The sequence below is a fragment of the Stigmatopora nigra genome, chromosome 6 (genome assembly GCF_051989575.1).
Source record: "Stigmatopora nigra isolate UIUO_SnigA chromosome 6, RoL_Snig_1.1, whole genome shotgun sequence".
Lineage (NCBI taxonomy): Eukaryota > Metazoa > Chordata > Actinopteri > Syngnathiformes > Syngnathidae > Stigmatopora > Stigmatopora nigra.
Genome location: NC_135513.1, coordinates 9,334,614 through 9,356,142, shown reverse-complemented (window position 1 = coordinate 9,356,142; position 21,529 = coordinate 9,334,614). Strand labels below are relative to the sequence as shown.

At 37.5% G+C, this 21,529-nt stretch overlaps 2 protein-coding genes and 1 long non-coding RNA gene across 4 annotated transcripts in view; 1 reads left to right on the top strand and 2 right to left on the bottom strand.

Annotated features, from left to right (window-relative positions):
* Positions 1-10,617, bottom strand: part of dnah6 (dynein, axonemal, heavy chain 6) — a 37,203-nt gene extending 26,586 nt beyond the window's left edge. The window contains exons 1-27 of one of the 2 annotated variants that reach the window (XM_077718747.1): positions 9,952-10,617; positions 9,752-9,816; positions 8,869-9,048; positions 8,297-8,653; positions 7,660-7,794; positions 7,485-7,563; positions 7,317-7,389; positions 7,041-7,227; positions 6,844-6,945; positions 6,663-6,770; positions 6,444-6,524; positions 6,252-6,372; positions 5,997-6,148; positions 5,740-5,892; positions 5,412-5,660; positions 5,167-5,295; positions 4,588-4,701; positions 4,342-4,485; positions 4,033-4,185; positions 3,773-3,823; positions 3,387-3,479; positions 3,199-3,318; positions 2,665-2,845; positions 2,496-2,592; positions 2,097-2,325; positions 931-1,095; positions 25-135 (exon numbers count right to left, since the gene is read on the bottom strand). In XM_077718747.1, coding sequence (XP_077574873.1) covers positions 25-135; positions 931-1,095; positions 2,097-2,325; positions 2,496-2,592; positions 2,665-2,845; positions 3,199-3,318; positions 3,387-3,479; positions 3,773-3,823; positions 4,033-4,185; positions 4,342-4,485; positions 4,588-4,701; positions 5,167-5,295; positions 5,412-5,660; positions 5,740-5,892; positions 5,997-6,148; positions 6,252-6,372; positions 6,444-6,524; positions 6,663-6,770; positions 6,844-6,945; positions 7,041-7,227; positions 7,317-7,389; positions 7,485-7,563; positions 7,660-7,794; positions 8,297-8,653; positions 8,869-9,048; positions 9,752-9,816; positions 9,952-9,997 — 3,675 coding nt within the window. In that variant the 5' untranslated portion in view covers positions 9,998-10,617. The remainder of the gene's footprint in view (positions 1-24; positions 136-930; positions 1,096-2,096; positions 2,326-2,495; positions 2,593-2,664; positions 2,846-3,198; positions 3,319-3,386; positions 3,480-3,772; positions 3,824-4,032; positions 4,186-4,341; positions 4,486-4,587; positions 4,702-5,166; positions 5,296-5,411; positions 5,661-5,739; positions 5,893-5,996; positions 6,149-6,251; positions 6,373-6,443; positions 6,525-6,662; positions 6,771-6,843; positions 6,946-7,040; positions 7,228-7,316; positions 7,390-7,484; positions 7,564-7,659; positions 7,795-8,296; positions 8,654-8,868; positions 9,049-9,751; positions 9,817-9,951) is intronic. The other variant, XM_077718748.1, reaches the window with a different exon arrangement.
* On the top strand, positions 10,202-12,216 carry LOC144197985 (uncharacterized). The gene is made up of 2 exons (XR_013326633.1): positions 10,202-10,279; positions 11,390-12,216. It is a non-coding gene; the product is annotated as an uncharacterized LOC144197985 (long non-coding RNA).
* On the bottom strand, positions 12,071-21,043 carry sclt1 (sodium channel and clathrin linker 1). The gene is made up of 21 exons (XM_077718749.1): positions 20,777-21,043; positions 20,532-20,590; positions 20,006-20,055; positions 19,783-19,855; positions 19,409-19,464; positions 18,724-18,859; positions 18,299-18,421; positions 18,105-18,170; positions 17,246-17,316; positions 16,758-16,848; positions 15,657-15,748; positions 15,317-15,494; positions 14,942-15,040; positions 14,537-14,608; positions 14,324-14,398; positions 14,046-14,188; positions 13,725-13,917; positions 13,420-13,616; positions 13,123-13,201; positions 12,680-12,775; positions 12,071-12,489 (listed from the first exon to the last, which is right to left on the bottom strand). The coding sequence occupies exons 1-21, from the start codon at positions 20,808-20,810 to the stop codon at positions 12,379-12,381; spliced, it is 2,094 nt and encodes a 697-aa protein (XP_077574875.1). The 5' UTR covers positions 20,811-21,043; the 3' UTR covers positions 12,071-12,378.
* Positions 21,044-21,529: the final 486 nt, after the last annotated feature.

Sequence of the window (21,529 nt, the reverse complement as noted above, 5' to 3'; positions counted from 1 at the left end):
GGGGAAATATTAACTGTGGTTTACATCAAAGTTGGTGTATTCAAATTCCTGCAAGGCAGCAAAGTGATCATGATCTCCCTCCAAACAAGCTTCCATGTCCCTGCACCACATCATCTGGGAAATGGTTAACACCACCTGATAGGAAAAATGCCAAACAATGAGCAAAACAAGGGGAAAAAAAGATGGGAACTAATTTTAAAGGAATTAGACTTAAGATTTTACAAATCCAGGGCCTTGCACTGGTCAGATATTGATAATGAGCATCAGCAAGATTGGACTGATCAGATACTGATAATAAGTGACAAAGAGGAGCGTAAGCGAGATTGGACTGATCAGATACTGATATTAAGTGACAAAGAGGAGCATAAACGAGATTGGACTGATCAGATACTGATAACAAGTGACAAAGAGAGTGGGCTATGCAAATCCTGGTAAAATGGTAAATGGGTTTTCACTTTGAAACTGTCTACCCATTCATGTACTCTATTAGCAGGATCATGGAGTTATGTATTTTGCTAAGGGACACATATGCATGGTAACCAGGATTTAGAAGGGTTCAGGGTTTGGACTCACATCTTTTGGGTTGGGAGAACCTTACTCTACTATTGAAGACTCACCCAATGCCATAATGCACCCAAGGAAATCCAAATAATACACCACACAAAACTACAGGAAAAGGTCATGTGAACAACCACACCTAATCCTAACCCCAAACCCCTACATCAGATTCCTTCACCTGTGCTTTTTTTCAATCGAACAACATTTATTTGAATGTTATCTTTGATCAAATTCTCAATTTCCTGAAAATTTCAGGGAACTGGGTGAACTTTGGGTTTTAAAAAAAAATGTATTAGTTGTACGCATTGTAAAGTCATGAACTTTGAGCGTGTGTGTGTGTGTGTGTGTGTGTGTGTGGGTGTGTGGGTGTACCTGAGAAGGATATCCAGACACCACCCATTCCTCCCTTGATGTTATTTGGTAATCTGCTATGGAAGCCTTGCTGAGTTGTCGCAGTGAGTTGAACATTGCCTCTTCGACCTTGCAGAGCCAATCTTCCACATTACCTCTTGCCTTTAGACCTTTTGTTAAACCAACCTAAATGTTCACACAGAAGCACAATATTGACTGTTAGAACAGGAATATATCAAACTCATCCATTTTATACCTAACATACAATAATTGCTTGCCATGATCAAGGGCTCACAGGGCTGATAGCCCTTGTAATTAAAGTTGACACACACTATGTCTGAGACAGAAAAATCTGGACATGGTAAATTGACCGCCGTCTACTGGCTTGAGAAATGGCTTCTTTCTGTCGTTACAAAAATTGAGATGTCATTATTTCGAAATGTGCTGGACAATTCAAACTATCCGAGTATTTTTCACGGCATTGTGCTGACAACCGAGAGCAGAAAGTGACAAGTGCCAAGATTACTTCAGGAAATGATCAAGAAATCCAATCCTATATCTTTGGACTAAACAAAACTTCTTCACTTGACTAAATCAAGATTGCATTTCATTTGTTTTGAGCTTCAGAACAATGTCAGCAACGGCATCAAGAGATTGTTTCTATTACATTACTAGTCAGTAGTAAAATGGAAAAGGTCAGGAAATCCAATAGAAAATGGGCCTGTTGGGCAAGATATATTGTCTAGCGGCCATCTGATGTAAAAGTGGTTCTTCCGCCTGATTTCAGTGGGGACAGTCTGGGTTTGATTCCGACTTGGTGGCGCTGTGATTGCAAGCGAGGGTGGTTGTTTGTCTCCTTGTGCCCTGCAATTGGCCTACAATAAATGTGTGGTGTATTTCACCTGCGGTTCGTGGATGGCTGGGCTAGGCTGCGACTCTTGTGTGAATAAGCGGTACGAAAGACAAATTATGAATGCTGTGAAGCCAACTGTCTCTGTCTTTGTTACAATGAAGTGAGAGATAGAAGTAGAAGTTGAGAATTTCTGTTCCCTGCATAAGGTCACCTTGGCAGTGTTCGCGAAGAAAACGGATGTCAGTGGCATCAATTTGTCTGTTTTTCTTCCACACCCAATTAGAAAAAGTCCTCCCTATCTCATTAAGCAGGCTTTAAGGTAAAAACAGCTGACCTTCTCTCCTTCAGGCGAAACCATATTTAAAATGTCCTTGGTGTAGACCTTCTCCTGTTCTGCAGGTTGCTCAAGTGTAGGTGCAGCAGTAGTTGACTGTTCAGTATCCAAAGCAAATTCAAGATGTGTAATTGCGTCAAAGCATTTTCTCAGATGAGGTTGTACTGCCTGGGGGTTTCTTGTCTGTGCCAAAATCTTAAGCAATTCATCATTGGATAAGAAGTAGAATCTATTAAGGATGGAGAGAGGAAACATTGCTAAGCATGCAACAATTCTGTCAATCATTTGAGGAAATGAAATATTCACAGCATAAATTACATTATGTTAAGCATAAATACAGACTACTAAGAATGATCAGGGTCATGTTCCTAATTTGCAACAAGTTGAAAATTCGCCTACCTGGGGAAGATTACTCGCTTGGACTCCAAGTAGTCTTCAAGACACTTTTGAATCTTATCCAAAAGAACATTATTTTCTTGAAATGTTTCCAAAAGATCTGTGTAGGATAATATAAATCTTAGGGTGTGAAAATAATGGTTTAAATGTGTTTCTTTCCATCGCTACCTACCAGGCTGTGTGGCCGCCTTGAGAGCATTGGGCATTTTTTTTACCTTAGCCATTATGGCCTTCCATGACTTATCCACTTTGAGAAACATTTTTGACTCAGCAGGGAGCTGCCTCTTGATGTCTGGGGCCAAGAAAATACTCTCTAAATATAACCAGTTTCGTTGGCATGTAAGCCACTCATCCTGTGCCGGAAGAATAAGTACATAAATATGATAAAAAGATACTCAGATCTTACAAATACAGCAGTAGTAGCAAAGTATATATTTTTTCAGGCCTATTCAAATACTATAGGGTTTTTTCTATAATCATTTTGTATTTATTAATATTATCATTTTATTTGTTTTCCTCTCAGGTGTAAAAAGTGACTATCTTTAATTACTGTATTTCAATCTTATCCGAAAATCACACATCATATAATAAATACATTTTACTCTCTTTTTGTTCCAATCAATTTTTTTTTTAACTCTGTACTTTCACGAGTTCAGAGGCAGAGAAAATATACCAAGTACACTTCAGCTCTTTTCAAAGCATTTACCAAAGTTTGGTTGAAACGGACGAGTCTCATCAGAAGTTTATCCACCCTTGCTTTGATTGGAGTAACATAACGCGAAGTTGCCGCTGTGCCCACATTAATAATGCTGTCATCCAAAAGTACCTAAAATAATAGAATAACAAACAATACATATTATATACATCATATATCAATGTTAACTTTAAACTTACTTGGATATCATCTGTGCCTCCCAAGATGAAAACCTCTTTGGAGTCACCATGTTGCATAAGAGTAAAAGTGGTGGTCCACCAAACGTCCTCCACCTGTCATGTGATCGAGATGGGTCACATGCCAAGAGCACACTTGCCAATGACTAATCAACCAAAAGGAATCACTCAAAAAATAAATAATACCACACTAATGGACAGAAGAGTTGCAAATGAAGTGGAAAAAAAATATGGCATTCAGTGTGTGTGTGCTGTGGAAAAAAAATAATTCCCACCTGAATAACAGCTCAATTTGAGATTAATTTGTTTAAGAGATTGCGCAAATGAGCTGAAATGCCGACTGACATTATCACCAAAAGAAGAAATATAAAGTCTTTTTTTCCACCAACCTTATTAACAATGGTCTCCACTGATGCCTCCCCTGAAGCCTGTGCTGAAACCTGAAATAAAAAAAAAATTGTTTCTTTAATATGTATCTGTTAAATAAAACATTTAAAAAATCAATGGTATGAAATGTATTGAAATTCAAAGTCCTAATATAGATGCTTCAGAAATAAAGATGGTATACATATTCCCTATAAATGAATAAAACATCCAATTTTGAGGATAGACAACATGCAAGAAAAATATACAATAGGTGAGGGGAGACCTCTTGTATCTCTGCATCATAGGAGAATACATTGAGTTCATCCACAACAGCCACAGTAAGCTCCACACTCAGGGAGCTCCCCACAGTAGACTCTAGGTTCCTCCAATGTTCTGGTTTCATACAAGGGTTACGCAAGTCTGTGATCACAGGCACCTGTATGGTAACAAACATGCACATATCATTATAATCAGTGGATTAATCACTCACTATTCATCAGGAGAAATTATTTCATCACAATGAAAATCCAAATTTTAAAACTCTGGTTTGGTGGAAATTCATAACAAAGACGGTTATTTGCTGCTCACCCACCCTGCATTTCATAAGTTCAACCTTTTCCTTAAGACATGGCACTACATTATTACGAGGCAAGCCTTTCTCCATCTGGTTGATGTACTTGGTGTATTTGTTGACATGCGAATTTAACTGTTCCAAGTCCAGTTTCTCAAGTGTGGTCTGAAGATGAATAAATGCCATATTTGAAATATGTTAAAGTATGATTGTAAGTACATTCATCATCATATTTTATGCATTTTATTTATTGTAAGAATTCCTCACCTGTCGCCATCCTATTTGTAATGCATCCCATTCCTCCATAGAAACCCAAAGAAGTTTCTTCAGCCTGAACTCGGCTTTTAGCTCGTCAAGATCATCAAACTTGGTCACCTCCAACTATATTAATTACATAATTTATAGACAACAAATATTAATAAGCGAGTGGGCATGTTGGATTCTTACAAACAATCCTATTAAATGTACTGCAGTTGTTACAAAATTGGATTTGGTAAGAATACACAGCAATTAGTACATTAGAAACAAAATCATTCCGTTGAGCAATTTGACTTTTGGATAGCCACGGTTATTAATTTATGTTTATTTTTGCATTTTGTGAAAAAAAAAATTGCTGTGGGGAAATATGTTTTCAGTGAAGCCCAACCAAAAATCAGTACTGTAGAGAGGGGCAGTCCTAGTCCTAAAAAAAACTTCTGTTATTTTGATAATTATTGAGTGCTAACAAAATTGCAATGGATGTTTATTAGCATTATTGTTATGATTTTGGTATCATTATCTGCATTTTTGCTTTCATTCATCTTCCATTGCTTTAAAAAAATATATTTCCCCAAATTAGTGTATTACCTTGAACTGCTTCTGGTAGGAGGTATATGCTGAGGCCTGGGCTTGTAGCTCGTCTATAGAAATCTGAAGCTCCCCAAGCAAAGTACGCACTTGGGCATTATCTGCCGTGACTTCTAGGAGTTGAGGATCCTATACATCATACACAGATTATAGCATGTATTAGGGATTCATATTGAGACTAGGCAATCAAAATGTTTACACTCATCACTGTATTATTTATGCCAAAATATAATGCCTTAACATACCTGTGAGGTTTCCTTGATTTTCTTCACTTTTTGGTTGAGATCTTTTATGTCTACCTGCAGTGATTTGGAAAACTTGTCCATCATTTTGAATCTATCAAACATTGCATCATTAATAATGTTGTGTAACGAGTTCATGTAAGGCTCCATTGAGGCAAAGGCCACATCATCTGCGCCAATAGGAAGTGAGGACATGTTGATCAGATTGTACATTTCACACACTGTCTCCTGTTCCTGCTCCAGAATTTTCATCTAGGAGGAAAAAAGTACAACATATTACAAAAGAGAAAAAAAGAGATGCTCTTCCATTACTCATTTTAACAAAATATACCCTTTCTGGTATTTCATCAAGGAAAGTGAGGTAGCTGGCCAACTCAGTTGTATTAGTGGGACTTTGTTGTAGTTTAAATTGAGCTTCACCAGCTTCTACCATGACACCTTTTAGCTTTCGCTTGGCCTGCTGTGTGAGTATCTCATTAATGACCTATAAAAGAGAACAGTGAACTACTACTTCAGTATCGTGCCGTTCTCCAATGTCTTGGTCACAGTTGTGGCTGCCATCTCAGTATGATTCTGCATTCTTCTGACCTTTAGGCAACGTAGAGGAGATGAGATAAGCATCTCTTTCATCTCTGTTTTGTCCACAAGGAGGAGGCCGAGATGTCTCTGTGGCTGCAGAGCTACAGCTTCTTCATGCTCATGGTTGTATAAATCCAGTGATGTTCGAAAAAACTCCAAATCTTTTAAGAAATATAATAAAGATTAATAAGCGAGAAGATAATCTCAAAGTTAGATCTGAGCCTTGGATCAAAAATTCTTAACTGTCAGAAAACAGATTTTTACCATGATCTTTTTTTCGGAGGGCATCTAAGTCTAAACTTTCATTCTCCTTGTAATACAACTGAAAACGGTGAAACATGCTTGCACACACTTGGGCAGCTTCAAATGTGAACTGCAGTGATTCCTGAGGGGCAAGTCATATATTATGTAATCTGGAGTGTGACTTCCAATAGGAGTTGTAAAAGGAAAACTGACCTTAATTTTTTGATAGATACTTTTAATGTCGCCATCATTTTCAATGACCGATTCCAAACTAGGAGCATCCCTATATTGACTCTAGAAGGAAAAATAGAGATTAAATTACAGAATGGCATTGACAGTTATTTTTTTGTTCCGTTTTGTTTTTCCAGTGTATCATAGTGACAAAATAGGCAGGGCAAGCAGCCCTGTGAAAGAAACAGAAGTGTTTTCTACCTCATAAGACTCATGACTTAATAGTAAAATGAAATCCTTATCCGCTGTTAGTGTTTGGACTGACAACACAGACTTCTGGTACTTCTTAATGATGTCTGCAACAATTTCCTTTTGGAAAATATATATTGCTTGGATTATCGTCAATAGTTCATATTAGTTAAGGAATAAATGTTTTGTGAACCTGAAAATTATTCTCAGAGGGTTTGTAGGACAGGGCATTTGTGTCAAGAACAAGTTCACTCATCAACATTGGTTTGCTTTGGGAAGATTCAGCCTCTCCAGCCTATTAACACATTGAAGAAACCTTTTACTTCGAATATACACAGTAAATGAAAGGTGTATTTCCAAAAAAAAAAAAAAAAAAAAGTAATCCCCAACCTTTCGATCTGCTTTTTCCTCATTAGGGTTGCTTTCAGTCTTCAGCTCATGGCCCCAGGTTTGAATGATATCATGGCTTGGGGTTTGACTAACCTGCTCTTTGAATGCATCTAGCAGCTTTTCCACAGCACTCACAAACAAAGTGTGCAAGGTGTTGACTACTAAATAGTCAACAAGTCGTATGAAGCTGTATGGGTATGAAGTGAGGGAGGAATTATGAGGTTATTTGTAACATTTACTGGAAACAGAAATGTGAACAATAGGAGAGAACCCAACCAGGTGAGGCGTTGACAGAAGAAACCCTTGTTGATCCCCAACAGAATTTGAATTTCACTTAGCTTGTCACTATCTGTAAATACAAGTGAACAGGTGAAAAATTCCCACATCTTTAAACGTTACCTATATTTGGTTTCAAAACAATCAAGAAGATAAAAATGCACACACGATCTGACAAGAAGTTTGTACAGGAAGACAGTGTCACTTCCTTTACCAGGGCATGGAATTTTTCCAGGTCATTCAGTGCCTAATAAAACAGTTTACAAAGAGGGTTATGTGAAGGTCAATAGAAACACTCACAGTCACAGAAACATTAAAACTTTTCAGGAATAAACAATTTCACCTCTTTCACTTGACTGAACTGAGCTTCGGAAAATTCCTGTAGAGTATATGTGTGTTTATTTTCTATATGACACAGATCTGTTGTTCTTATTTCATAGCTCATTATCCTGATGTCTGACAGTGCTGGGCTTAGATCCTATGGGAACACAAGATAAAGGACATAGTGTTATATACAACTACTCTCTAATTGCAAATTTGGGCACATTTTTAAACATCTTGATTGAGACATAATAATTGGAATAACGATATAAACCTAGTCTAATTCTTCATTCAACACTTCTTGAAAGTAGTTCAAATAAAAGCTGTTTGTTTTTGGGTTTTTTTCGAATCCATTCTAAATAACTGAAGTCAGTACCACCAAATTCATTAATTCAGCACATTGTACTAAAACTGGACACCAATTATTATTTTTCAAACACAAATACATTTTGATTAAAGGAGTCATCATTTTTCTCCCAGGCAAGAAGTTTTGATTTTTCCTAATGGTTGTTTTAAGAAAATGATTAAAACATGTATCAAAGAACTGTCGTGAAGATAAGATGTAATTTCATGAAAGATTGTAATAAATTCTGCAGATTTGTTCTCTTTCTTCTTGCGCTTGTATTTTTACTGAGAGTAAAACAGACAGATTTACTTACCGGATCGATCATGAACAAGTTCTCTTTAAGAGCCTCCTGAGCAACATGCATCTTCTTGGCACATACTTTTTTATGCCAGATATAGAAAGGTTTGAATAATTTGAAGCGGGCAAAGAAGGGAATGAGGACCAGCTTGCGGTGCAATTGATATTCTTCTTCAAACCGCTCAAGACTTACAAAGTCAAAATTTTCACGACACGTCGACAGCACACCATCTTTGCTAACCATCGTGAAGTCATCCTTGCTGTGCTCAAAAATTCGGACTTCAGAAGGAGTGCCCAGTTCTGCATCTTCTTTAAGAGAAAATGGTCTTTTTGCAGGACAAGAGGTTGAGGCTCTATATAGTGAGGTTTGATTCTGGTAGGATGAAGAGAAAGCAAGCAAAAACAAACACCTTATTGAAAGATGGGTATCATCTAAGGATGAAAAATGTTACATTTTTGTAAAATAAATTTAATTAAGTTAAAATCATGTGACCTGATATATAAGCAGTTCAGAAAATTAAATGAAAAAAATGTAGGGTGATGTGTGATTATCACTTCACAGTCAAATGGTTCATGGGTGTCACTGACCTTGGTGCTCGGTTGTAATGGAGGCAGTTTTACAAGTGATGGAACGCTGCGTCTCAGTGATGGCTCTTTTTCTTGAGCTGAAGGTTCCCGAGAATGCCAGCCAGGGAAGTATCTTCTTTCTTGTGATCTTAGGTGGTCCTCAATGGGAAATTTCCGTTTCACTCGTCTCTTCAGCAGAGACTAAATTAAGTAAAGAAAAATCATCAGCAGGCATTCATTTAGTCATTTTCCAAACATTTCAGCCTCACAAGGGGCCGTGAGGGGTGCCTATTCCAGTTAACTATACCGGCACCAGGCACCGGACACCCTTAATTGGTGGCCATCCAATCAATCACAGGGCACAAGGAGACGGAACGCCATTCACGCTCAAGCACACACTCTCAGCTAAGGGCAATTGAGATGTCATAAGTAGAAAAAACTCCTCCACACTTCTGTCTTAAGTTGTCGGCCTCCCCATGTAACAGCCCGCAAAAAGATGGGAAGAGTTTTACCGTTCCGTGGTAAGAAAAAGGTTGGAGACCCCTAATTTAGAGTGTTCAATCAGCCTACCCTGCATGTTTTGGGGATGTAGGAGGAGACCGGAGTACCCAGAGGAAACCCACACAAGCCTGGGGAGACCATGTAAACTCCACTCAGTGCCCATCCCATCTGATTTCGAGCTAAAGGCGGACTACACCCTAAACTGGTCGCCAGTCAGTCGTAGAATGCAAACAGAGATAGACAACCAGTCACTCTCACATCCGCACCACTAGTTAACCCACATTGCAAATGATCAAACTGAAAAAAAAATATCAGTTACTTTTCAATTTGTTATATGTATATCTTGTTTCTGTACCACTTAGTCTCACAAAGGTATTAGTTACAAGTCAATCTTTGTTCTTACCTGTGTGCTTTTATCATGGAGAGGCGGTAACATGGTGGAGGTTTTCGGCTGTGGGAGCTCGAGCTCTGAAATTAGTTGTCAGATTAAAATTAAATATTATTGGAATTGAAAATTACTGAGATCCTCTTAATGGTCATGTAACAGCTCACAAATAAAAACATGTCTGTGTCAATCTGTATACTGTTATATGATCTTTTTACCCATGAAATCCTCCTCATCGCTATGTCCAGAAGAGGTAGATGCCATTGCAGGTAAAAATGTTCGGTCTCAATGTCCAAAAGACTGCAGGGTGGCATTACTATAATTCACTATTACATCCTGTTTATCGATTACTTATTCCATCCCGTCGCGAGTTAATTTGCAAAAATGGCCATTAATGTGACACGTTGTTCATAAACTTCGTAAGAGATGGAAATATGAATGACATCATGTATAGAATGTGTGACACGTGCGGAAACACGCCGATAAACTAAATAAAAGATAGTTACGAGGAGCGTGGCGAGTGGAAGCGTCCGATATTTGTTGCTGGTATAGCTTTGACGACCTATTTCTTGCTCATGCATGCATTTGAGGAGTCGAAATTTGCGATTTCCAAAGTATTTTGTTGTTGTTGAAATAATCACTTGAGCGCTAAGTATTATTCTGTCTGTACCGAGTCTCCATCTACAGAGCGCGCGTATCTCAACTTGTCTGGGTGTATACTTTTGATCCACGTTTAACTTTTTTCTTTCATCGAGTGGACGTAACCGTACATAATACTGTCAGTGTATGTATAACGGTGAAGTTAGTTAGGTTAGTGAAACTGTTTCTATAGAATGGGTGACGCAGAATACAATATTGCACCTACTCCACTACACAATCGTATGATTTGTTGTCATGGCAACGTGCTTGCCTCTTTATTGAACGCTTCACCATAGTACATCTAATTAACAATTTAATGAAGGCCGTCGTTTAATTTGAATTTAAAATAATTTCAATATTCCGATCTAAAAATAAACAAGGAAAAACTAACATTTAGATCTGCGATCACCATTTTATTCAATGTCTTAAATCTATATTGCTGTGATCATGAAACACACTATATTAATAGCAGCCTACCTTTATATATACGTTCCAGAATACGTATTTTAGTCTAGTGACGCGTCAGCATTGCGCCATCAGCCCATATTTAGGGTCTCTAAGCAACATAAGGTTTTCCCAACATGCATTGCAAACAGTTTATACTACTACTATACATAGTAGGCAGTAACACAATTACATGACTTTGAATGAAGCTGAGGTTGAGTTGATTAAAAGTTGAAAATCAAATAAAGATTGTTACAATAATAACAATAAAATCACACCCAAAAGAAACAGACCAATTAAAGGTGTTTCCATGGAAATAGAAATGTGTTCATGGTCTCTATTTTTAATGGCTACATTTATAAAAACATAAACCCACATACAAAGTAATAATGAGCCCAACACTTATTAATATAAAATGTTGCAACTTATTTTTCATTTACATTACAGTACTAGGCCACCTCGTGGTGTAGAGGTTCACTCACCTTACTTTGGTGTAGGCAGGCGTGGGTTTGATTCCCACTGGTGGCGGTATGATTGAGTGCCCATGGTCATTTGTCTCTCTATGTGCCCTAGGACAGAGTGGAAACCAGACTAGAGTTTAGTCTGCCTTTCACCCAAAGACAGCTGGGTTAGGCTCCAGCACCCCCCACAACCCTTTCGAAGATGGGCGGTACGGAAGATGAATGAATTACATTACATCGGCAGACACCATCGCCCTTGTCCGAAAATTCAGTCCTTTGGGCAGCGAAGATGGCTGGATGCCGCCGACGACCAATGTTGAAGTTCAATTTCCATTTAAGTCTGGTCAGCGGACTGACGTCGTTCGTCTTATCTGAAAATAGAACTCCCTGGATGGGTAATTGATGGCTAGACTGCGTGAGGTGGAAGTTTAATTTCACTTAAAACAATGATGGAAATAAAGATGAAAAACGTGCTCTTAGTACTTTGAGAAACTGGCAAGAAACTTTCAATATGGCTCAGTTTGAAGAAAAAGTGTCCCAGAGATTGATAACAACATGATCATAGCCATGGAATATGGCAATAATCTTGACAGTTTCATGTCCTAGACAAAGGCATATTTATACCAAAAAGAAACAGCAGTCACAACTCCCCATCATCCATCCAATGCCACTGGAATCTGATGAAAATGACTCGGACTAAAGCTCCCAATAACCTGTGTTTTTTCCCCCCATTTAAATTAAGTGGAAAGGAAGTATTTATGTAAGAGAGAGCTGGGAGTTAGGACACATCCAATTAATTTGAATGGAATGCTTTTATTGTCATTATGAGAAAGACTTAGAGCGATGAAATGAGAGTCCAGTAGAGGGTAGTAAGGTTTCTAAAGATTGAACCAATGCATCTGTGACAATATTTTCAAAATAAAAGAATGGATAAGGAAATGCATTTACATTTGGGGGGACTTTTCATATCTCGATTCACTCATTTTCATATAAAAAAATGTGTAACCTGAACATTTTGTATCCAGAGACATTCGTAAGTAGAGGTATGACTGTAATATGGTAGTAAAAAAAAAAGGGTGATCCTACTTTGCGGTCTTTCGATTATCGCGGCCATGTCTGGCCTACATTATCCGTGATATTCGAGGGATTACTGTATTCATTCTTTGTGTCTGAAAAAAGACTTTTTCTTTGCTTGGATGCCATTAAGGAAAACTGTGGGAGGAAACAGAAAAATTACATTACTTTTACACACACACACACGTTTTTAACATTTAAAAAAATGGTATCTTATATGTTGCTGCAAGAAAATACAAAAAACAAATAAGGGCACATCTACTATTAAAAATAAAGTCACAGCACCATATGGTTACCATGGCAACCATGCACTAAACATTAGTTGTACCTGTTGTGAAGCAGTAGCTGCGCGTTGCTCAACATCAGTCAGACGTCGTTGGAGACGACTGGCTTTCTCTTGAGACTCAGCTAGCTGTCTCTCATACTGCACAGACAGAACACATAATTAATCTAAATGGAGACAATCATGTAGTTACTGTGACACTATTTTTGCAACAATCCACTGTCCGAAATAAACTTCTTTCATATTATTGTCCGGGTTTTAATTTCACTATATTACGATACATTTGCCTGCAAAGAAATAAAAGCTTGGCCTTAAGGTCCTCATCTGTCTTGACTTATAAATGTGTTTTGGTACATGTATACAAGGCTAAAGAATCTACTCAGGTGCACGCACATAGATAAACACTCTGACGTCTCAATAGCATGTTTAAAATGTGTTTCATGTGGACGTGACCCCTTTGGCACATATACTTGTTGTCTTTCACACACCTCTTCAATAGTTTTTAAGTTGTTTTTGAACTGTAGTTCTAAGTCATGTGACTGCTGCTTATGTTGAATGACTTCTGCCCTGAAAGAAAAAAGAAGAAAAAAGAGAAAAACAGCTGGCTTAGTAAAAAAGAGTTAATGAAGTTATTTTCTGTCTGAGAACCACTTATGCAGAATTACTTATGCAGTTTTACAATAAAATATACAGACAATATTAGCAGTAAGGTTTTTGATGGTGATTTTCAGTGGAAATATTTCACAACAGATCCAGTCTTATTTCAATAGTTTATCAGGTCTTACTTCAGATTTTTCGTCTTATTTGCAAAGGCTTGAGCCATGTTCTTCGCTTCATCTTTCCACCGCTGAATACTTTTTTTCTGTGCAGTCAGAAGGCGCATCAGGTCAGCACTTGAGTTGCGGCTACTCTCCTCTAGGTCACTCATCTGTGCATTAAGGGTTTTTTCCTTTAGGCTGTACTCTTGCTCCATCTGTGACACCTAAGAAAAGCATGAGGTCTGGTTAGGTACATTTTTCATTTATTCATCTCAAATCATATGAATCTTTCTTCTTGTAGCTTGTGTGACTGTTGTATTTGTTAACCTTACCTGTTGTTTAGATTTCTTTTGAACAAGAAAGGTAGTTTTCCGCAGTTCATCCATCTCCCTGCGTATCTGAAAGTTTTCTTGTTGCAGCTGGAGCCGCTCATCACTGAGTTTAACACAGTCCTCTCTTGCCACAGCCAAACAATCCTTGAGCCGCTTAACTTCATCCTGACTGTGAGACAAATCTTCGTTGTAGCTAAAGACAAAAATGAGGCAGAGAGAAATTGGATAATGGTTGTCAGACTACTGTACTGTAAATAACAGGAAGTAAACGAGCATGGGGAGGAAACGTCATCAAGAAAAGTCAAAATGGATTTCACTTACCCCATTTCCATCTTCTTCAGTTTGCTCTGGGTACTTTGCAAGGTGATACTGATTTCATCTTTCATCCTTTCTGCATTAAGACACCTCTGGTGGAGAACATCTAATTTCTCAAGATCTGCTTCTGATTTGCCCTCCTTAGTCATCTAATAATGAATAACGATAAGAAAAGCACAAAACATTTACTTTATGCTTGACAGTGATAATGTAATCCTTCATGACAAAATAACCCTTACATAATTGTTTGACTGGGTCCAGCCTAAATTACAGAGTAACCATACCTTTGCTAGCTCATCCTCTAAAGCTTTTCTTTCTCGCTTTGATCTCTCATTTTGAGATTCTTTGTCTGTACACTCCTGCACACATATAAGGGGAGTAAGCAAAACAAACAAAAAATAAGATAGTAAAAAACAGAGTTGATAAGCAGAGTGGTGAAGAGTAAATTTCATTTTTGGTGATTTGGAAACATTTCTGTTTGTGAAGTCGACTCTTACCAATTGCAATAATGACACCTCCTCAGCCATACGACGAAGTTCAACATTGCACTGTTTGCGAATAAGATCCACCTGTTTGACATAAATGCATCATGGTAAATGATGTCCTAAATTGGGATTAAAACTGCAAATGGGCCTTCTATGGTTTATTTTACGATCAAAAGGACTGTGAACCATGGCCCAGTGAAATCAATTTTTTTTTGATTCCATGATGGACCCTCTATCATGAAAGTGGCACTTTAAACTCCAACAGCCACTAGGATTAAGAGCTCACATGGATAATAAATCAGACATTGTCTGATGAAAAACAAAACAAAGATATTCCAAGTACTACACTATGTTAGCCTCGATAGAAATAATCCTAAATTCCCTTTTCTTCAAAAAACAATAATAAATACCCCTTACCTCTTTTCTGGTGCGCAAAGCAGCATCCTCAATCAGCTGTGGAATGACCTTCTTTGTCTTCTCAAGTTCTTCTATCATCTGCTTTTCTCTTAATAGAGCCTATGAAAAGCAAGCACATAGCATTGATTTTAAGAGTATTCAGAATATGCCTAGTACACTGTTGAAAATATTTATATCAAATGCTTATGATGGGACATAAACAATAGTCTGTAACTTGTATAATTAAAATCACAAAATGTACTAATAATGATTTTCTATATCAAATTCTCCTGATGTGCATCTTTAAAAAATTCTGACTGTTTTCAAGACGTTTTTCAGAGCTTTGTTCATAGACAAATGCATGCATTGTGATATCAAAGTAAGACTGCCGGTAACCTCATTTTTCTGCAGCAAGGCTTCTTCAGCCATCTGCACACTTTCACGAACTTTGTCCAGAGCTTCATACTTCTCCTGTTCCAATGTGATACATCGGGTCTTAAGATTACTTGACATATGCTCCCACATAGTTTGCACTCCTCGGAAATCATCGGCCTGCTGAGATGTTGTTTTTAGCCTAGCAGAATGGGTGAAGGGAATAAAAATGTTGAATTGATGTCTCCCCAATCTCCACATTTATTATATTCAAGAAAAAGAAGTAAAAATTATTTGACAAATGAATTATAAAATGCGTCACTGCAATGTGCCTGTAACATTAGTCTAAAGTTCATGTAATTGCCTTGTCTCTTTCTGAGTGATGGTTGACCGAAGTTGATGAATTTGTCTCTGTGCTTCTTCTTCTCGGTTGTGAGCCACATTTAGCTCTTCCTCCTGAAACACACAGCATGGCCTTTGTCTTAACAGCAGGTTCACCAGTTATCCACCTTTTTTCACTTATCTGGGGTTGTGTTGCAAGACAACAGCCTAAGCAGTTTAGTGGTCATTATATTTAGGTGTTACTGAGACCATAAATCATGTCCAGCCTGCCAATAGTCCTCTAAGGCGTGCCACCCTGCTGGGGTGACTACTATGTGAAGGTAATGCCTCACCAGGTAACCTATTAAGAGGGTGGAGTCACCTAAACACCACATAAAATCAGAGTTGAAGCTGAGATGTACAGTATATCAGACAATAATTTTTCCTCTTGGAAAAACTGAAAAATCAATGCAGGCAATGCCAGAATACTTCTTATATTGGTTGCACAGGGATGAACCAGAATGACCTGTCACATAACAATCTGAATGCGTACTATAAAATGCTCATCCTTTTTCAAATAGCACTTAGGGGTGATTTTTTTTTGACTCACTTATTAATCTAAGTGACATTCTATTCCTAGTCTACTAGTTTTAGTATGATTTCAATCCATATATGTTCAATGCAACAGCTTCAAATATCTTGGAAAGGTTTAGGACTGTGTATATTTGATATATGCTTGTATATATAGAATATACACAGAGAATATATACAGAGTAAATTTGAAATGTGTGACTATTGTTTCAGAAACAAAGATTGTTGTTGGATTGGGATTTAGTCTCAGTCCTTAAAGAGCAAATGGTGTAATACGTCTATTTTATAAAGCACTCTTTGTCTGTGTGTTGATCGATAAAAAAATGCAAGTGCATCACATACAAAAAACAGAAGGGGCACACCTATATAGCCTTTTTTGATTTTTAAGAAAATGGTGTAATTCATTCTGCTTTTCCAGGTTTCAACTTGGCTTCCTTGTTTTATGGTTCGCTAAGGATTTTTTTTTCAGTCCATTCAAGGTTTAAACATATTTAAACAATTGTTTCAGCAATTCCACTCAAGTTATCACTTGCATTAATATTTATTTGTCCACCTGTCTCTTTAGCTGGTGTTGCACCAACTTCAGCTGTTTGTTCGTGTCCTCCACTTTGATGGTGGCCGTCCCCAGATCACTTTTGGTCATTCTGCAACACATTTCAGGTAACAGTGAAAGCTCTCAATATTCCCTAAATTAGTATAGTACAACATGTTAGTGGACTCCATATTCCTAAACTTTTTTAACACAACAAAACTGTGGAGGATTTTTAAGAGGTGGGCAGAAGCGCATTGCATTGACTGTTAATCACTTTAAATTTCAGAAATAAGAATAATCCTAAGAGTAGATTTACCACGACATAATTATTTAGTTAATTTAGATTTGCTAAGAAGAAACACTGGTTACTCTGGTATTTATAGCTAGTCACAGTTTTCCTCTAACTTCTACATAGTATAAGATTATTCAATCTTTTTGGCTACTGCCCTATCACTCATCTTGAGTAATTGGCTTAGTTATTCTACTAATATATATTAAAAAAAAGTTACCTGAGCTGGGTGCATAACCCCTCCATCTCTGTAGTCTGCTCTGTAACCGTCATTAAGAGCTGCTGATTGGTCTGTGTGTGACAAGAGACACAATCTTGAAACCTCTTGGGCATGGTTCTAGTATTCTAAAACTCAAAACAAACTCTGGAGAGTTCCATCATAAATTTACAACAACTCTACTTTCCAACTACTGTTACAATGCAAAGACCCAGTTTTGTCCTCTAATTAAAAAAAACATTAGTTGAGTATAGTGTTACTCTCATATATATTTGATTTTAATCAGGTCTCCAGATGCCTTCATGCATATTATTTGTGTGTGCACAAGAAACAACTATCAAACATGCAAAGAAACTTTCATGAATTAGCTGCAGCAATCTGGCATTTTGTTTTTTGATTCAGTGTTGTTGGCGTCGCTACGGCGGACAGTAGCCATGTTGTGTTCTTGGAATTCCCCGATAAATTATTAAAACCTGACAAAGCTTCTCCTGCGCTTCTTTGTCAATGTCAGAGTATGTTTACTCCGCCGGCACTCGGAATTCTCCTACATCGTAAAATGTCGTTGCATTTCTTATTCATTTTGATGACTTTATAAATATTTTTTTCTTTATTTCCATACATACATACATTAGTATACAAATTTCATGCAAAATTTGTATACTCATTAGTTTTAAAGGGCTTAGGGGGTATAATTAAAGATCGTTGCACTAATAAGTGTTAAAAATGAAACATTTGTTAATGTTGTAACTAAATGAGCAACGAGCAGGTGACTGGATTAATAATCATTTTAATCCACAAACAAGTTTAGAACCTAGCCAAAGAAAGACATCTTAAATAACATCATATTTTATCCAGTACATACCAATTGCAGTTCCTGATTGGTCACTTGAAGTTGATGTGCTTGCTGTTGCGTAACCACAATATGATCCTACGAGAAGGTATTTAGTTTATCGCATTGTCTTATTAATTAGGCATGGCTAGACCAAACCATGACATTTAACACAAGTAGTAAAGTAGCAGCTAATTTAGCTGTGAATAAAATTGCATGACAACTACCTTCAGCTGCTGTTCTTTGGCATTGGCATTCTGTCCATCTGTGAGGCTCTTCTGGTAGAATTCCTGGAGGTGATCAAGTTCTAGAGTTGCTGTCTGCCACAATTCCATGGCTTGCATCCGTTCCTAATAAAATAATATGAATATGAATATAAATGTATATATAATATATATATATATAATATATATATATATATATATATATATATATATATATATATATATATATATATATATATATATATATATATATATATATATATATATATATATATATATATATATATATATATATATCAGAAAATGAGATGAGAGATTAACTGAAGCCCCAACACTTCCTTAAAATCTAACATTAATTATAGACATACAAATTCCCTTAAAATAAATAAAAAGCATCAGCTGCTTGTCAAATGAAGAAGTAATGAGACCTGTTCTGATAGCTTTATCTGCTCTTGGAGGTTTTTAACAACTGCTTCCTCCTCCATTGTGCTGCACTCCACTTCGGAGGTCTTTGTCGTTGACTGAAGCTGCTTCTCAATTGATTCTCTGAGTTCTGCATGGAGCCTGTCGGCAAGGAATAAAAAATGACAACATTACTCTTCAACCACGATAATAAATATATTTCGTGTTGGAGCCTTAAAATGTATACACATGCACATGAAAATTATTACACGAAACTTACCCACGCACACTGGGTTAAAAAAAAAAGAACATATTGAAACACAAACGAACAAGGCGTCCTGGTGGAGCTAGTGGTAGGCGTGTCGGCCTCACAGCTCTGGGGTCCTGGGTTCAAGTCCAGGTCAGTCCACTTGTGTGGAGTTTGCATGTTCTCCCCGGGCCTGTGTGGGTTTCCCCTGGGTACTCCGGTATCCTCCCACATTCCCAAAAACATGCATGGTAGCCTGAATGAACACTCTAAATTTCCCCTATGTATGGGTGTGAGTGTGCATGTTTGTCCGTCTCCTTGTGCCCTGTGATCGGCTGGCCACGGATTCAGGGTATTCCCCATCTCTGGCCCGGAGACAGCTGGGATTAGCTCCAGCGCCCACCGCGACCCTAATGAGAGTTCAGAAATTGAGATGAGATGTACGAACAACAAAACTTGAATACCTTTCGTTTTCCAGAACGACAGACTCCAACTTTTTCTTCACATCTGCCATTGACACCTGTAGACATGAATGAAAGTATTATACCAAACATAATCAAGCTGAATAAAGAAGAATATTTGTGGTCCAAAAACTCTTTTTTAAATGTAGGAACAGTCATGAGTTAAGTAAGATACATCAGTTAACAGGTAAATAAATATATATACAAATAATAATTGCAGGTTACGGTCAAAAAATGGAACAAATAAACAACCTTTGTCAGTGTACAATTTTCTGGTACAATAATTAACTTGATGCACATAGTACTTAGTCAGAATTGAGAAATCTGATTTAAAAACTTTTGGAGGATTAGCAAAGTATTTAATCATAATTTTTCACCTCGTATTTCTGCAGCTGCTGAGACATTTTATCAATGTGCCGGTCATATTCAGCTATCAATGGGGCCGTTATACTGTAATACAAAGTGAGAAGGAGGGTGCAATGTTTTATATTAGCAGTTGTTGAACAGCACATTAAAAACATCATGAGATAACTCAATTTACAAATAGTTATGGTGTTTTGTTATCAAACTGTGTCTTAAAGTGAAGATATTTTGTCATACCCTTTATCGGAAAGCCAGGAAGCAGCATTTTCAGTCTTTTCCTCTTCAACCTGAAAAATAAAGAGTGAGTTAAGAGAGCAGTTGGTTCCTGTACTTATATTTTTTTGTTCATTAATTTTCTGAACCGCTTTATTCTCAGTAGGGTCGCGGCTGACTTCAGCTTAAGGGAAGGGGACAGTCGATGGCCAGCCGATCTCAGGGCAGGAGGAGACAGACGACCATTCACGCACACAATCATGCCTAGGAGCAATTTAGAGTCCCTAATCAGCCTACTATGCATGTTTTTGGAATGTGGGAGGAAACTGGAGTACCTGTAGTAAACCCACCCAGGCCCAGGGAGGACATGCAAATTGGACAAAGATGGACCCATCTGGAATTGAACCCAGAACCCCAAAGCTGTGAGGATGACGTGCTAACCACTCATCTAAAAAAAATCCACATGCAGTCTATTACACAGTCACACTAGAAAACATTTTACAACACTCTTATAACCAGCATATATAATATCTGTTGACATATACGGTACCTGAGATGGAACATGTTCCCCATGCTGATACTGGCTTAGTGAAGAATTTAGTCTATGAACTGAGAAAAACAAACAATTTTAAAATTTTCTTCTAAAAATATGCAAATGCAGAGGCATTTCTCATTCTATATATATGCAGGGAAAAAAAGCTATAAATATCTGGTTCATCGTGAGATGAGATCGTGAGATATGGTATTGTTATGAAGAAGAAATTATATGGAAAATCTTTTGTACAAGCTCCCTACCTTGATCACGCAGAAATTCGACGTCCCTTTCCATGTTGCTGGTGCAATCTAGAAAGCATAAAATTAGGTTCGAACTGAGCCGATGCAAACAGCAAGCAAGCTAATCTGTCCGCTAACACTGTTTCAGATGTTAAAATAATAAAAAAATAAGTAAGGCTACACTAAGCTCTTTAATTGAGTTGCGCCGTCCGTTTTAAAGGCAAATAACAGGAGCCAATGACAGTTACGCTGTCCAGTCCAATTGGTCCGGGTTGTACATAATCGAACAAGAATAGTTCCGCACCGTGGAAGAAGGAAGTAGTACGGAGGTATGTTGACTGCTGCCGTTTAAACTCTTGAGCAACTATGTTAATACAATTAAAAAATACATACGTATAATATGGATTAACACATATCCGTTGGATATTAATCAGATATGGCTGGACATTGCGTAAATGGATTCAAATCGATGATCTTATATGATTATGTGGTCAAAACAGCAACAAGCGATGCATAATTAATCTCTTGAAAATAGGGATGTCAACTGTCCCTTGAAAAACGTAATTTGAAGCGAAAGTATGCCTCCCATATCGAATTTAAAGTACTATTATCATGAAACTCGAAAATACTACCGATTTGTAAAAAGAAGAACACGTGGTGGTTGGAGGCTTTTTAAGAACAATAATAGGTTAATAGATTTTCCCCCGCCTCTCCTGCTTTGTGACCAATGACCATACGAGTATGACAGACCACAAGTTGAAATCCCGCTCATCT